The sequence below is a fragment of the Nyctereutes procyonoides genome, unplaced genomic scaffold (assembly GCF_905146905.1).
Source record: "Nyctereutes procyonoides isolate TBG_1078 unplaced genomic scaffold, NYPRO_anot_genome, whole genome shotgun sequence".
Classification (NCBI taxonomy): Eukaryota; Metazoa; Chordata; class Mammalia; order Carnivora; family Canidae; genus Nyctereutes; species Nyctereutes procyonoides.
The window spans coordinates 495,642-513,063 of NW_026575126.1; the positions used below are offsets into that span (position 1 = coordinate 495,642).

The 17,422-nt window shown below is 55.0% G+C and overlaps 1 protein-coding gene across 1 annotated transcript in view; it reads right to left on the reverse strand.

Moving 5' to 3' along the window:
• WLS (Wnt ligand secretion mediator) overlaps positions 1-17,422 on the reverse strand; it is a 94,307-nt gene that overhangs the window by 14,334 nt on the left and 62,551 nt on the right. Inside the window, exons 3-10 of the mRNA XM_055339667.1 lie at positions 16,200-16,324; positions 11,694-11,855; positions 10,430-10,566; positions 7,185-7,353; positions 5,239-5,336; positions 4,923-4,986; positions 3,068-3,211; positions 1,751-1,834 (exon numbers count right to left, since the gene is read on the reverse strand). Of these exons, the coding sequence (XP_055195642.1) occupies positions 1,751-1,834; positions 3,068-3,211; positions 4,923-4,986; positions 5,239-5,336; positions 7,185-7,353; positions 10,430-10,566; positions 11,694-11,855; positions 16,200-16,324 (983 nt within the window). The remainder of the gene's footprint in view (positions 1-1,750; positions 1,835-3,067; positions 3,212-4,922; positions 4,987-5,238; positions 5,337-7,184; positions 7,354-10,429; positions 10,567-11,693; positions 11,856-16,199; positions 16,325-17,422) is intronic.

Consider the following 17,422-nt stretch of genomic DNA (forward strand, 5'->3'; position numbering starts at 1 on the left):
GGGGGAAGGCGGGGGCTGCGGTGCCGCGGGGCGTGGCTTTGGCTCAGGGGCCGGACACCTGTGCTGGGACCCAAAGTGCCCTTCGTTCCCGCCCCTGAGAACGCGCCTTGGGGTCACCTCTCCGCCCTGAGCCCAGCCTTCCTGAAGCTTGTGCGCCCGAGCCCGGCGCCCCGCGGTCCCTCACGCCCCACCTGGCCCTGCTGGCGCCACTGCGCTCTCCCAAGCATCGGAGGGCCGGACACGCTGGTCACAGGAGGATCAGCCCCAGGACAGGCCTCAGACGCCCTTGCTTGAGCCTCAGCCGGGTGAGCAGCGCTCGCTCAGAGCCGGGATGCTCTGCCGCACTCGCACTCGCACTCGCACTCGCAGTGGCGGGCGGCGTCTCCAGGGCTCTATAAAGGGTCTGATGCAAGCACAGCCCCGGTGAGGCCCCGGCAGACGCGGGAGCGGAACCCACGAGGACACGATGATTAGGGGTCCTTTACCCCCACGCTCGTTTCAGCCTCCAACCCCGACCCTCACACGGCCCGGGGCGCCCTTGGGCGGCCGCGCGTCGCATTCACGGGGTCCGTGAGCCGAGTGAGGAGAGCTGTAGCTTTACCTTCACCAGCCTCCAACTCAAGTTGTGTTTCTTTCACTTACAAACGGAGAAGACAAACCGCTGCCTGTACCCCCACCGGCACCACCTGTGATTCTGTCTCCAGCAGAAGTCACGACGCAGACCCGTGACGTCTGTAACACGTACAACCGCTCGTATCTTTGAAACCCAAAGTACTGCAGGCCCGAGGCGTCTGCCGTACAAGGGAAGCACGGGAGCCCCTCCCCTAGGGGGAAACGAGCTCCACGGGAGACAGCCCCGTGCTGGGCCTCCACCAGGGGGAGAGGACAGCTGGCGCGGCACGGTCCCAGGAACCGGGTTCTGGTCCCCGACCCACTCGGTGTCCTTTGGCCCAACGCTCACCCTTGCTCACGGTGTGCCTCACGCCCTGCAGCAGTCGCTCTGCAGGCCTGGCTTCCTGGGGCCCTCGCGCCCGCCTCTTGCAGCCGTGCCATGATCACGTCCACGACACGGGGGAGAAGAGCAGACCTCGCTCGGGGCCGGTGAGCAAGGTGTTCGCCCCCAACCCCCCGAGCCGGGAAACAGCAGAAATGGGACATGCCTCTCAGACCTCTAGATCCCGTGTCCGAGCAATGGGGTAACCGCCCCTACCGCCCTGCTGAACCCGCAGGATCCTTGTGAAGCTCGAGTGAACGACAGGCCGTATGTCAGATCTACGCGGGGCTTTCCGCTTCCTAAAACCAGGCACCGACGTTTTTAGATTATCACCACTATTACGGTTTTCAGGGAGAAGCCAGATCTTGAGTTTGGGCAATCACCAGCGGAAAGGTAAGATCCCAGCAAGGGGACCTCTGAATCCCACTTCAGTGGAAGTAGAATCATTACCGAGAATGGCCGACGGGCTGTAAAAGGATCTCCGTGAAGGCGGGATGAGGATCAAGCCAAGCTAACAGGCTCGTCAGGGTTCCGCGTTAGGGCCTGAAAAGTGCGTTTTCTTCAGTAAACCGGGCAAGTGCGCTGCGATCTGGCTGCAGGCTTTTCATTTACGCAGCGACTTCCTGCTCCTCCAAGGAGCACACCGGCCGGGGCCTTGGAGCGCCCTGAGCGGCCTTCTGGAGCCTTCTGTGCAGAGCCGAGGCACAGAAGACGCCTCCAGGGACATCCCACCCCGACCCTGCAGGGTCCACTCACCTGACTAACGATGAAGAAGATGACGGTCATAGCAGCACAGGCCAAGGTGATCAGCATGAGGAACTTGAACCTGAAAATCAGCCCCTGTCGGGAAGGAGACACAGTTTAGTCGACCCTCTCTTGGCTAGCACCAGCACGGATCCTTTCCTTGATATAAGAATCTACAAAAAAAAAAAAGAATCTAATTTTAAAGAAATCCATAAAACAACACCCCTCAGGGCGACTAGTAAAGTGACTCCACGTAGTAGACATTTCCCCTGCAGAGGCGAGGGCGGCTGAAGCCTTCACCGGCCAAGTATTTCTCGGGCTCTTATCTCCCACAGAACACTGATACCAGAGCCTGGGAAATTACATTCACGGCACGTCGTGAGGCTGCTAATTTCCCTGCTAAGCTGGTTATGCTTCTCTGCAAGGGCTCAAAGTCACCAAATCCAAGTTTTCTGCGGTTGTAATAAAATTCTGCTCCAGTGAACAAAAAGAAACGTGCATATTAATCAACATGAAGTGGATCTGGTTGAGTTTTCTCGTGTGTCACTCCAGCTCTGGAGACAGCAAAGCTTCAGCAGGCGCCCAGGGTTTCCCGAGAGCAGGATTTAAGGCAACCTGTGTTGCGGGGAGAGACACGTCCTATTCAGGGGCTCACAGCTGCAGATCCACCGCATATAAAAGACCCCAGGGTTCGGCACTTTCTGTGTCTTTTCACGAGAGGAGTTAGGCCCACGTCTCCAAGGACAGCCACTTAGGCGTGAGTCCAAGGGATCCTTGAACAATTAAGACTGCGCTGCCTGCATTAGAGGTCGGAGGACGTTGAGCGCTTTCCCTTGCATGAGGCACATAATCTAAAAAAAAAGGAGATTACTGAATTTTATCTGATCACCTGCTGGGCATTTTGGGGAAATGTGGCCTCTTAGAGTCTGAAAATCAGACCACCTGGGCTGCAGCCCGGGCTCCAGGCGGATTCTCAGCAAGGGAACCTTGCCTAAAGCCTCCCTGAGCCGGGCCCTGACCCTTCCCTCGCCCGCTTCCCTTCTGGTATCAACCACGTTCCACCCCAAAGCTGCAGAACCTGTCCAGCAAGCTGCCCCCTTCTGAGGACGGAGAGACTGTAAACCTCAGAAAACATGTACAGGAGCCAGCCTGCGGCCTCTCGGGGTCGGGGCTGGCCTCTTACTTGGCCCAGAGGTCGTCCTACGGGACGGGAGCGCCTCTCGGGTGCAGCCGACGCAGGGTGCTGACCGCCGGTGCAGGTGCGTGCTGTGCGTCGACGCCAGCGGGGATGCTGGGTCACCCTCCCGCTCAGCCTGGGGGCTTGCTCACCTCGTAGTGCAGCCGCCGGACTTTGCTCATGGCAGGCAGGCTGGACTGCTTCCCGCTGATGTTGCGGAACACCTGGAACACCATGAAGCACAGAAACAGGAAGTAGAGGCACAGGCAGATGCCGGCCACGATGATGAAGGCCATCTGAGGCGTCCAGTAAAGGAAAGTGCAGGCTCACTGTCGGCACACGCGCCTCTCGGCTCCGCCTCTGCGGCGCCCTTCGACTCCCAACGGTTCGGAGCCTTCGGGGGGACCGACACTAGCACCTGGCCTTGCAGCGCCAGAGGCAGGGCCTTCCTGACACTGAAGCACAACAGAGGGGACGCTCCACGTCGCTCTCCGAGGCCAGGAAGAAGCGGAAGGAAGGGAGCCGCCTCATGAGAAATGCAGACCCAGGGCCCACCCCAGGCCGCCCGAGTCAGCACCCACCTCTCAGCAAGATCCCCAGGAGGCCTGTACGCACGTTGGGGAAGCGCCAGACCCCTGGGTGCTGGATGCCAGTGGCGGCTCGCGTAGGACCGACGCTGCCTCCAAGTCAGCAGCCGGGTCAGCGCACGGCCCAGGTTCCAGGGCCTTCCAAGGGCAAGGAAACCGAGCATGGTCGTGCTTGAGGACCGCTGGGCTCCCCCCTTGGACGTTTATAAGGCCCCGGAGCCGCCGCGGCGTCGGGAGGTGACGCCGGGGGTGGGAGCGGCAGGGGACGCTGGGCCGGGGTGGGGCTGGGCTTGCCCTTCTCGGTCAGCACCGGGGAAGCCCGTGGCCCGAACGGAGAGCGGGGCCCGGGGGTGGGGGCAGGAGCCGCCTAGAAAGCTCCAGGCGAGGACCACGCAGACCTAGGGCACGCTGAGCCCGACCCAAGTCCTTTCCGCGGTCGCCCACCCCGAGCCGCCTAGTCCAAATCACGAGCGAGCGTGAGCTCAGGGCGCGGCTCACTAGGTGGCCTGCGGGCCGCGGCTCCTCCTCTCCTCACGCCGGCCGGCCCGAAGGAAGGACACGTCGCCTTTCGCTCCGGGAGGACACTTTATTTGCCTCCCGGGACTTCACGGCTTCTGCGCGAGGGACGGGCGGAGGACAGCACGTGGGAAGTCCTCCCCGCGCGGGGCCGCCACAGTCGCGGGGGTGGGGGGGCCTGGACTTGTCGTCAGGCGAGGCCGCGACGCATCGGCCTGCTCCTGCTCCTGCTCCTGTTCCTGCTCCTGCTCCCCCGGGCCTGCGACACCGCGGCGCCTGCACAGGCTGCACGGCCGGACAGGCGCACGGCCCGCGGCGAGGGACCACCGGGACCAGGACTGCGGCTGCCCGCCCCAAGCACGGACACCTCGCTCAGGGACACAGAACATCGGATCCAGCCTCCCGGGGGACAGGCGGCCTGGCGTCGGCCCGCGCAGATGCTGCTCGCGGCTTACCCAGGGCCCCGCCAGCCCCACCGCGCCCTGGCCTCACCCCCGCGCTCGGCCAGGAGCACGCGAGGCCGCTGGAAGGAGTCTTGCTCGCGCCCAACCTCGGAAACGGGCCGCCCACGGGGCCCGGGGGGCTCCGCGGCTCCGGGGACGAGCCAGGCACGCCCGAGCGTGCGGCCAACAGGCGGCCAGCAGGTCACGGCGAGGCCGGCGAGGCCAGCAGCCACCACCCTGCCCGGGGACACGCCGCGCCCTCCGCGCCTCGCCCGCTCTGGCCCGGCTTAAAAGCGAGCATTCGTTCTTCGTGTCATTGGCCCTAACTGTGCCATTATCATTGGGTGAGGATCAGAGCCGCGGCTGGGCGCACGGACAACGTCAGCAGGACCCAGAAGTGGTCCTGGGGCACCAGGCAGCTGCGGCAGGAAGGAAGCCCTGCAGCCGTCACGGAAGGATACGGCCAGCTCCGTTCCAACATCTGTCGTCCAGATGCTGTAGAAGGGGTTCGTGAGCTGTACCCCCCTGCGAAGAGAACGAGACGGGAAGGAGCATTAGCCCACGGGCAAAGGGGAGCCGCCCCGTCCACCCCCTCGGCGCCTCCGCCCGGCCGGCCCGTGTCTAAGCTCGGCCGGACCGAACCTGAGGCTCAGGAGCAGCGGGGCCGATGCCTGGACCCCACAGGCTCCCGCCAGCCTCCCGCCTTTAGGATGCTCCTCCCAGAGCCGCGGTGGACCCGGGGTGCACACTGAGCCCAGGCCCCCGGCACCTGCTCACCTCTCACACATGTCAAATATGAAGAGGCAGAAAGAGCCGACGGCAATGGGTCCCACCTGCTTCCAGTACCCGGCTATGTGATTCCGCTCATGCTGATCCTGAGGCAAAGCAACATGGAAAATGAGGGAAGAGACAGCGAAGCCGTTCTGGGTGCGTCAGGCCCTCCCACAGCCCCTGCGGACCACCTGCTCGATACCAAGCACACGGCCAAGAGCAAGTCCAAAACCCCCGTTCCAAAGGACGGAGGATGTCTCGGCCCATCCACAGGGTGAGCACAGGATGCCCCGGACACAAAGGGCCTTGCACCCTTAGCAGCCCAAGCTCTGTGCAAGATCACGCATTCACAATTAAGTTCTTTTTCTTTAAAGATTTTATTTGAGAGAGGGCGCGCATGCAAGCATGAGTGAGGGGGGGTTGAGGGGAGAGGCCGAATGACCAGGCTCCCCACCGGTAGGGAGCCCGACATGGGCTTGACCCCACAACCCTGGGATCGTGACCTGAGCCAAAGGCAGATGCTTAACCACTGAGCCACCCAGCTGCCCCCAGAACTAAATTCTTCTTCTTTTTTTTTGAGATTGTATTTATGTATTCATGAGAGACAGAGAGAGGCAGAGACACAGGCAGAGGGAGGAGCAGGCTCCATGGAGGGAGCCCAGATGTGGGACTCGATCCCGGGACACGGGGGTCACGCCCTGGGCCAAAAGCAGGCACTCCACCCTGGAGCCACCCAGGCATCCCCAGAACTAAATTCTTTCTTTTCTTTCTTTCTTTCTTTCTTATTTATTTGTTTATATTTTTTTAATTTTTTGATTTTTAATTCATTTTATTATTTATTTATTTATTTATTTATTTATTTATTTATTTATTTATTTATTTATTTATTTTTCCCCCAGAACTAAACTCTTATGTGAATCGTCACTTGTGTTTGTTCGGGCCGCCGATGCCCAGAGGACAAAATAAAGAGTCGGAGGCATTAAAATATGTCAAAAGATACATCAGTGTGTGTCATGGTTAGGAAACTACACGTACGTTCCCCGCATCTCCACTGCAAACAAGCGTGGTTCCTCTGATACACAAAGACGCTAAGAGACAGAAGACGAAGGAATGTAGAGCGAGGAAACGGGGAAAGGCCGAAGACAAACGTCAGCATCCAGGCTGGGGCCCGGGTGGGACGGCGCACACAAGGCCCCCCGGGCCGCCCACCCGGCTGCTGTGCTGCTGCCGGGCCCGAGGCCCCGGGCCCCCACCTCTGCCGCCGGGGGCTCTGGGTGCATCACTGCAGGAGCCGCCCTACGCCCACCCCGGCTGCCCCAGCTCTCAGCCAAGCTGTCTCCCCTCACGGCTCCCCCAGAAGGGCTGCGAGACTTCAGACGCGATGACCCACCCCGACGGAATTCAAGAGCAGTGTGCTGCCAGGAGGCCGGCTGCCTGACGGGAGGCCCCGCTCCAGCTGGCAAAGATCACCGCAGCCACGACGTGATGACGGCACCGCTCTTATTTTTATCCACGGTACCTTCGGTGCCTCCTGAAATAGGATGTGACGCCTGTGCAGGCGGAGCCCAGGGAGGTCCGTATGTCAGGGGCACAGGGGTTACTAGGCCGCCTGGACACACCGCCAGCTGGAAAGAGTCAGACCCACATGCTCCGGGGGTTACCTTGGTCCTGGGATGAGCAGAGCTGAAGCCAAGGCAGAAGTGTGTGGACCTTCTGTGAAATGCTCACATTGTCTCGCTTGAATCTCACGAAAGCCCTATGCCAGGCCTTTAAAATCCATTTTACAGATGAGGAACCTGAGACTCTGAGCCACAGTCACTCGCCTAAGGCCACCTGCCTAGTCACAAGCGGTGGAGTCAGAGTGTGAACCGCTGTCCCGACTCCACGGCTCAGTTCTGCAGCCACTAGCTTACCGGCCCGTGGCCCGCCCTTCCATCCTGGGGAGCTCTTACCATCATATGCTCTCCACAGAAGATGATCCAGAAGGACAGGAGCATCGCGTAGAAGATGCCCTGGCGGATGTCGCCGAACAGCAGCATCCAGGTCCAGTCGAATCCAATGGAAAACCATTCCACGGGGATGTTGATAAAAGTCATGGAAATCCCAAGAGCAAAGATGACTCTGATCATGAGAAGATACCAGGGAAGCCATTTTATTCATCCCAAAGGCAGATTTTCAAAACAAAAATGTAAAAACTCCCAACCCAGTCGCTTGAGAATTAGGATGGTACATATTGAAACCACAGCCACGTGACGGAGTCCTCAGCTCTCACCGTGGGTTTCTACACTGAGGCCACGTGCCCCACGTTGTTCAGTCCCCTGCGGAATGAAGGTGTGCGACACTAACCCTCCTGTACAACTGAGGCTCACCTCCTTGTGCCCTGCGCTGCACTCTGGGCCCACATCAGGTCAGGAGTTCTGTGATGCTGTCCCCAACTCTGCCTTCATTTCTCTCTCTTTTTTTTTAAATATTTTATTTATCCACAAGAGACACAGACAGAGGCAGAGACACAGGCAGAGGGAGAAGCAGGCTCCCTGCAGGGAGCTCGATGCAGGACTCGATCCCGGGACCCCGGGGTCACGCCCTGGGCCCAAGGCGGACGCTCAACCGCTGAGCCGCCCAGGCATCCCCTCCTCTGCCTCCTTAAACAGACCTCACTGGACATAATTATGCTCTTTTACGTCTTCAGATAATCATTAACCTGATCATTCACAACATCCACGATGACGACAATAGCCTCGGCAATCATGAACTAGGTGAGCACGTTGGTTTCAGTAATAAATTACCCCCAACAGCAAGAAATACAACATCTTTTAGCGGCTTGTTTAGTTTTGCGCTTGCTTTCTCCCGTGTTGCACGACTAACTGCCACCGCTCTACCAAATACCGTTCACTGTTTAAGGGACTCGTCCCTACTTTCAATCACACCTACGGGATATGCAAGTGCTGACCACGCAGGGATCTCAGGCTGGGCACTTGGGGAGGGCCTCCCATAACTGGGCGACGTAGGGCTCCTCAACCCATGGAGGAAGACTCGGCGGCGGCTGAGCCACGTGAAGAGTGACCGGAGATACTGGCAAAGTGCGCACAGGCTGCCACGGGGACTTCTACCCCCGACAGACACGGAGACTGGGAGGCCTCGTGGGTCAAGACCGGGGGCGTGGAAGGGCCTTCCAAGCAGGGGAGAGCCTGCATGAGGCCCAGAAGCCTGGACAGCTGCAAGCCGGACATCGAGGAAATGACGGGACACGGCACCAGAGAAGTAGAAAAAGGCTGAGCTCGTGAAGAAGCGTGCCCGCCCCATCAGAGAACCTGAAATTTATCTTGAAAAAACAGAGGCTCCAGTAAGAAGTTTCAACAACGGGGTGGCATCATTCGTTCATTAAATAAATCCATACTTCTTGAGCCCCTACTATGTGCCAGTCACTATTCTAGACACTGGGGACATGGCAGTAAACAAAGCAGGCAGGATCCTGGTCTAATGATGCTTGCATTCAAAAGAGGGGGACAGGGGTCTGAGAGGAAGGGTAACTAATGAACTGAGAATATAATGAAGGAAAGTAAAGCCAGGTAAGAGAATGGAGAGAGAAAGGGTGTTCTCTTATAGGAGGCGGATAAGATGGCTAAAGATAAAAGACATTACGGCTGGCCTGAAGGAAATTGAGCCACAGAGGTAGCTAGGAAAGAGCATTCAGAGGAAGACAGCGGCAAGTGCAAAGGCCCCGAGGTGGGAGCAGGTCAGACGTGTATGAGCATCATCAAGCTGGCACAGAGGACAGCACACAAAATCAGGGGTAGCAAGGGTCCAGGTCATCAAGGGCTTTAGAGGTCAGAGCAAAGGAAGTAAGAAGCCAACCGGGAGCTCTGAGTAGAGGAGTGACAAGACCTGATTTACACCAGAAAGGGAACACTGGCTGCTGTGAGAACAGACCACAGGAAGGAAAACAGCGGAAGCAGCAACAGTGGAGAGGCGCGTGCAATGATCCAGGTGCGGAGGGAGAGGTGATGGGGTGTTAGATTAGGGGGCAGCGATGGATACGGTGAGACGTCCTGCTGGGCTGGATGAGGGCCGGGGAGAAACCCGGGAAGCAAAGATGAACTCCCACTCCCTAACCCGAGCCCCTGCGAGGCTGGAGCTGCCATTTCCATCCCCAGTGGACGGGGCTGCCGGGGAGAGGAGCCAGTTAGAAGCAGGAGGACAGAGAACACTGTCCTTGCACGTGTTACATTTTCGGAAAGTGAAGACACTGAATTAACAGCTGGAATATTTGGGTTTAGGGCTGAGAGGCTGAGGGTAAGGACAAGAATGAAGGGTCATCAGACACTAGATGATTTTCAAGACCATGAGGCTAGACACCACTCCAGGAACAAGCAGAGCTAATAAAGAGAAGAGGTCCGAAGACTGAGCCCTGGCTCCAAAGTTCAGGGGGGCGGGAAGCCGGCTGGACACAGCTCCGGAGACCATGACGGCCAGCGGAGGAGGAGGAGAACCGTGAGAAGGTGGAGGAGGCTCCGTGGACAACAAGGAAGTGACCGAAGACGTTGAACGCTGGGGCCGAGTCTAGAGAAGTGAGAGCTGAGCCGCGACCATCGGATTAGGAGCGTGAAGGTCACGGGTGACCCTGCCAAGAGCAGGCTCAATGAGGGGTGGGGCGGGCTCAAGAAAGGACCGGCAGAGAAGAGGGCAGACGAGGCTCTTTTTAGGAGGGTTGGTGTAAAGAGGAGCAGAAAAACGGTGCGGTGGCTTCCGGGGGGAGTAGGAAAGGTCAGAGTCTTGTCCAAGAAAGCGAATGATACAGCATGTTTGTAGGGTAATGAGAATAACCCGGCAGAAAGGAAAAATCGGGAACGTGGGACAGAAAGGGAATGTGTGGACGAGAGTATTGTCCTCCCGGGGGTGAGGGGGTCGGACTCAGGCGCAAGAGCGTGTGTCCCCTGTCTCTGCGACAGAGACCGTTATCTGACTCAGACCACGGGAACGACGAGCAAAGAGAACAGGAGCGGTGTACGATCCCCGGGCTTTAACGGTGATTTGCATGTGAAACCTGAAGGAGTAAGAAGAGTCCAGGATGACCGGGTCCAATCACCAGCCCAAGTAACACACGGACCACTGGAGGCAGAGCCCAGGGACACCAGGCCCGCGGCGGGCCGACCCGGGGTGCCCGGAGCCTTACGAGGGCTCTGAAACCAGCTCTTACTTCTCCAGAAGCACGGGGGGTCGGGACATCATAGTGATCCTCCTCCAGTACCACACCATGATGATGAAGATGCTGGGCGTGAGGAAGGTCTTCATGGCAAACCACACCTTGGTGAAGCCTCCATTCTGGTGGATCCCCTGGACAGAGACCAACCATAATTTTGAAGGTGAATGTATCTTAGTGCCGCTTTCTACCAGCAAATAAATGCATCTTGGGGAGACGCGAAAGGAGCTATTTTCTGCTGAACTTTCAATCCAGAGCTTTAGCACTCATGGCATGGACCCTCTTCACGCTCTCCCAAGCCCCTCCCTCAGGCGGAAATCTAACTAAAAGGCAAAAAACAAAACAAAACAAAACAAAAAATGGACCCAGTCTATACAACAGGAATCCTTACAAACATGATCAAAGATTTTTCCTAAGTTTTTTTTTTTTCTCCCTAAGGTTTTTTAACTGAAAAATTGAGATATTTTAAGATGCCCAAAATGTTGGGATTGGTAAAATGCATTAAGGCAAATCTATTCAGTGGAACGCTAAGCAGCATTGCCAAGTATATTATATTCTCAAATATACTATTAAATGAAAAAAAGCAAGGAACAAATCAGTTGAGTGTGATTTTTTTTTTTTTTGGTTTTGGTAAAAAAAAAAAATATGCTTCCATCTATCTATGCAGGAAAAAGATCTATAAGGAGAGACATCAAAACCTCAACAATGATTCTTTCTCTACGTTTTACAGGTAGTTTTTATGTTTTTTTTTTTGATTTTTACGTTCTTCTTTTGTTTTTTGATTTTTATGTTCTTCTACATGCTTGTCTTCCTAATTTTCTACAGTAAATACAAATTTCATATCACTTTTTTTAGATTCATAAAAAAGCCTTTTGCTTCATGTTCTACTTTTTCTTTCCATGTTAAACAAAATGGAAAGAACCTAAAACGACTGCTTTAACACTTGTGCTTGTGAGGTGAGATATGTCAAAAAAAAAAAAAAAACAAAGTTCATCCTGGTGTTAGGATGTCACCGTGACCATTACGATAAAATCTTCAACGGGCACGTAACTGAGCTGCTTTCCACTTCTGTAGTCTCTCGTGTAAATTTAAGCCCCCAGTCATCGTGGGGATATTATTCCTATTTCTCAGGTGGAGCAGCTGACACACGGAGGTGCCAAGGGTGACCCGGGGCCCCCTTCCGATATCCTTGCTCACACCCCCGTGTCCTGAGCCAGCGTCCCGGGGCCACATGCCGCTTGGGTCCATGAGATTCACTCACCACCAACTGAATATCCTTTATCTCCCCGATCCCAACGTTGATTTTCTTCTTCTCGTTCACAGGCAGCCGGATGTTCAGAAGGTAGTACTTGTGAGCTACAGACCCAATTTCCATGAAAGGAAGGACATCGCATTCGTAGTAACGGCCCTCATACTCTGGGGTCTGGAAGAGAGCAGAGGGTTTGAGGCACAATCACGATTCCCACAGGCTACGTGGGATCGCTCTGACCTTGGCCTCGTGTCCCCCGTCCTCACGAGCTAATGCTTAACGGTGCACCGCAGAGCTCCAGGTGACAGGGCACGCTGGAGGCACGGCGTCCACTGGCTGCTCCTGCCCCCGCCCCCCAAAACCCAGCCACATTTGAAGTAGAACCAGAAATTTTATTTTATTTTAAATTTTATTTTTATTTTTATTTATTTATGATAGTCACACACACAGAGAGAGAGAGAGAGGCAGAGACACAGGCAGAGGGAGAAGCAGGCTCCATGCACCGGGAGCCCGACGTGGGATTCGATCCCGGGTCTCCAGGATCGCGCCCTGGGCCAAAGGCAGGCGCCAAACCGCTGCGCCACCCAGGGATCCCTAGAACCAGAAATTTTAGATAAAAAGCGACTCTCCTCTATCTCGTAACACTTCCGCGGTTCTCCAGTCCTCATAAGCCTCACATCAGACTAAGCTGGTCTACGAGGACCGCAAGGGCTTTCTACGCACAACACATCACATCCCTGGAGACCTCACGGCTGCGTAGACCAGTCAGCTTCTAAGACATTCAGGGAGAAGCCTTTGCTGGTGTTCATCACACTTTTCGATGACGGCTAATTATTTTCACGGTTTGGGCCCGAAGGAGAAGCTACAAGAAGGTGAAACGACCCTCTTTCTACGGATTTGACAGAAAAAGCAGTCAGTCAGGGAGCACTTAGAATCTGGGGAAGACCGGAAGGGCAAAAGGTAATGATGGGGTTAGTCTGCTAGAGACGCACACTTGGGGTTTTCTGCCCAAGAGGTAAGGTGGCAGGAGGGAGCAGAGATTTTATTTTATTTTTTTAAGATTTTAGTATTTATTCATGAGAATACACAGAGAGGAGACAGAGAGAGAGGCAGAGGCACAGGCACAGGTGGAGGGAGAAGCAGGCTCCATGCAGGGAGCCCGACCTGGGACTCGATTCGGGGTCTCCAAGGTCACGCCCTGATGAAGGCAGGCGCTAAACCGCTGAGCCACCCAGGCTGCCCAGAGATTTTAATTAAACCAAATTTAGCCCAATTTTGAGAAAAAGTCTTAGACTTCCTGCCAATGATTGAAGAGCTACTGCCCAGAGCCTGGTTATTAAAGAGTAGGGGGGGTACAGGTTGCTTTTGAAAACTAAATTCTGCTCTGACTCACCCAGGACCCTGGGCCATGCGCCCCGGCCAAGGAGCTGGGGGTGGGGGTACATGTGGGAGTGAGGAGGCAGGAGCTTTAGCAGCCAGGGACTCCCCCTTGGGAAGAGAGGAGCGTCTGCCATCAGCGGAGGGTTTCTGTGCCAGCGTCAGTGCTTGCTGGCATGCAGCTCTTGAGCAAGTGTAATTTGTTGTTCCTAAACCTATATTCTCATGACCCACACAAATATTTTTAGGTCTCTGGAGTAAAAAGTCCAGTGGAGAAACTCTACAAGGAGTCTGCTGCCCAACGTGCGTAGAAGGGTCTCTGCTCCTTTTAGGATCTTGGGGGATCCTTTATTGGACGCTCAGAGCTTGGAGGGCAACACACAGAATTTCAGCAGACTAATAGCTGAATCTACACATCCATCCCCCCATTCCTCACTCACAGCAGCCACAACTAGTCACTCGCGATAGTTCTTCATCGTCGAAGGTTCGAGGGGCTCTTTCAGCAGTCGCAGTTGACGACTCTTGGCTTGCGAGATCTAAAAAATTCTCCTGTAGAAAGCTTCCTGCTTCTCCCCCAAACTTCAGCTGCAGACTGGATGAACCTTCCCACACAGATTCCTTCCCTCCCCTCTGCTCCTTCCTTTTGTCCGTCTGAGTCAGGGCCGGGCCGGGCCCTGCAGGCACTGCTGACAATACACTGGAGGCCCTAATTTGGCTCCAGATGAAGCTGCACCGAGGAAACGGATTACCCTCCGTGGAAACGGCATGAAAAAGATTTTCTAACGTGTCTCCATTGAGGGTCTCGCTTTATTTCTACGAATTGAGAGTTTTGAGAGGGAAGGGAACCAAAACTGAGTGTTAATGCCACTGATTCGTTTCTCGCCCGAGGTCCCAAAGTTGTAGCAACATTGGTTTGGGGACAGGGGCCTTCCACGTCCAGCCTCCAGCTCTGACGGCGAAGAGGACCCTCAAGTACATCGGGGAGGAGACAGTGATGCCGCCTCAGACATGCCAACGGCAGGCACGAGGGAGGCCTGGATCTGCCCCCGGCTGGGCAGCTGTGAAGGTCACCTGCCTCACTCAGCCTCGCTGTCCTCCACGTAAAACACGATCCCTGGGGTTCCTTCCAGTTCCCCAGGACGGTCCCCGGGGCGTCCCCCACTGCTCGGTCCTCACGGGGGGGTAACACTACCACTCCATGAGACGTTACCGAAGCTCAACAGATCAGATACATCAGCTCCTGGGACCCTGGCCCGACCTACCTGTCTCAGGGAAAAACCCGCTGAATCCTGTCAGGGACTCTTCCTATGCAGAGGTTCAGCCTCTGCCAGTATTTAGGGCATTTAAGAAGAAAGACACTCCCCCCCCCCTTTTCCCCCATCCCCCTCAGCCCTCCCCCAACTCCAGCATGAGCCTGTCTAATTAGGACAAATTACAGCAGGTGGCAACTTGACTTTTTTTTTTTTTTCCCTCTCGACTTCACAATCCACCAGGGACTAAAAAGCTTTAGAGCAATTTCTCATTTAATCTTCAGACTCAAGACTAAATTTCAGTGCAATCAAAAAGCAGAGATCTGATGATTCATTTCCTTCACACTTTTCAAGGTTTAATATCTTTCTTGAAAGGGATCAACACATCCTAAAGATAATTAAGCAGCCATCATTAAGAAGCAGTTGCAGGCTTCTTAATGACCTCCTCCTTGCTCTGCTTCTCGGCACCCTCCACGTGTTCAAGTAAGGTGAGAAATGAGTTTCCCCCTTTCCGAGGATGAAATTCCATATGCCAGAGCTTCAGATGCTTTAGGTTAGGCATCCAACCAATCTCACCTCTGGAAGATACAATCAGCTTGCAGTGACAGTTGAAAAGGTTTTAATTAACTTCCCCTATTGCATACAGAGATCTGAAAACGTCAGATGTTCCTCTCTCCCGCTACCTCCAGTTCCTCTCGACCGTTCACTTTCACCCGCACATTATCCTGCCACTCCTAGGGAACCCCAGTTCTGCAGGGATAGGCCACGGTGAGGTCAGGAGAGGCCACTGCTAGGAGAGAAGAGGAACCAAATTCATCAGTGGAGTAGGCACTACCAAGCTGTCCAAATCCTTTAAAAAGGAACTGACCAAAAAAAATGATAAAAATAAAAAAAAATAAAAAAAAAGGAACTGACCTGAAGATGCCAAGTGACAAGATCAAGAATGTGCTTCGGTGCACCTCACGCACACACACAAAATGAGACCATTCCTGTACCTGAAGGGACGTCAGAGGTCCCCTAGCTGCTGCTGCCCCGTGTCAACACCCTTGAGGGATAGGAGTAACACTGACGGCGGCTCCACTTCATCTTCACAGAAACTCTCAAAACTGGGTAGTAAGTGCAGGTCGGGGGGGTCGGGATCTCGGGAAGGCGTGTGCGGGAGGACAGCCCCCGCCAGGGAAAACGGCCCCTGGCCAGCTGTGACCTGGTCCTCGTACCATCAAATCTTACTGTCCTCTGAGGGTCCCTGAGTCAATCTCTGCATTTTCAGTGAATCCTGAAATTAAAGACCTCTGACTATTTTCAACGCAAGAGGGTAACCTCCTTCCCTAGCGTCCTTCCGCTGGGTGACTGAATGAGAGCTCCTGGAAGAATCAGAGAAGACAGAGCCTTAAAAATGGGTTGGAAGACCCAGGTCTCCAGTGAAACTGGATTTCCTTCCTCAGGGCCTCTGCTCGTGTGCGGTGTTCGCTGGGAGTTTTAGTCTTTGCACCTGCACATTAACTCTGGCAACAGGGATGCCTACGAAACAGAGAAGCAGATACGAGCACTGATCCAATACGAACAGATCCTTGCACCTCAAAATAACTTAGCAACGTTCTTCAGACGCTCTCGGCGCAAGGAACCAAGAGTTTGTTTTTATGGAGGTAGTTCAGAGAAACTACTACATCGCTTCAGACAGGCATCCTTCTCGGCCTCCTCCCTGTGCAGGGACGTAACATCTCTGCATCCCCCTTTTCTCTACTAAGACAAAAGACGACGACGACTAACCGACCCCTGCGGTCATGCACACTAGGAACAAGGAACGTATCTACGATCTGTAAAGTGAATCTTCTCTTGTACCTGGAACCCAAAGAGAAACCCCATCAATATAGACGGCGAGGCGTCCTACCTTGGGGGATGTGAAGGTACATTTGAGCTTCCGGGGCACTCTCTCATGGGCCATCTCAGTCCACTCAGCAAACATATCGTCACGGTAAGCCAGGGAGACATCCATGGAAACTTCCGCATTTTCTCCTGCAAGACAAAGGGGCACAACTCAGAAACGGTATCTGGGAAGGTAATGGGGAAGTAGCTCAAAGGTTCTCACAGGCTCTGCCCTGGAGCCCAACGAGGCAAACAGAACACAGCAGTTCCTAACAAACTCCAAATCCAAGTCTCCAAATCTGAAAACTTAAAGTCGCAGGGTGAACGTCCAGGGTGGAGGCCGGTGCCCCCAAGGCCTCCGGAGACAGGCTCTCACCCGCTCTGAAGCGGCTCACACGGGCACACGGGGACTTGTGCTCGACACGTCTCTTCCGGGACTTGCAACACGGGTCCTAGGTCTGCCCCTCGGAGTCACACGGGACAGCAGGTCCTTCCTCCACAAAAGTGCCCCACGTACCTGGAACCCACGCTTCATCTCCTGGGTCTTCTTTCTGACAAGAATTTTCCAACCACCCCCCAGAGACATGACTTGACCGAGAACTTCCGTGCTGTCTCCTGAACGTTCTCTAGTCTCGAGGCATCCTTCTAAGAGTTACTCCCCAAGCAGCTCTCCATATGGGACCTGTTGCTTCTCAAAAGCTCAAAACCCCTCTGCGAATTGTGGGGAAAGTTCATGTGAAAGATGAAGGGTTTCTCCAAAATCAAAGACTTCTACACGGGTAAGAACATGATAACGAGCACGTAGCTGGGGAAATGGACGTTCACATGGACTTCCCTATTAGTAAGGGCCGTAGGTGGGTGTTAAGGAGACTCGACGAATAAAATCACATCTACCCATTTTGTCTATTTTTTACTGGGCTGAGCAAGTCCAAGAACAGAAGAGTGTTAATGGGGCAAAAAAAGGGCACGGGTCACATTTCCAAAGTGGAGAGGCAGCCGCCACTGGGGCTGGGCGACGGGCTCAGCTCTAGGCTCCGGCACCCGAGCGCGTGACGGGTCACAGGCGGAACGGAGAACAGGTGCTGTCTGGAGAATTCGGGCTTTCTATCCACTGGCCCAGTGTGACTTACTTAAAGCCAATTTGACAGCGTCCTCTGAGAGCACAAGAATGCAAGAAAGGCAGGAAAGGCGAGATCTGAGGCCATCTGGATCCAGATGAAACCCTCAGTCAACACCTGCACCCTGCTA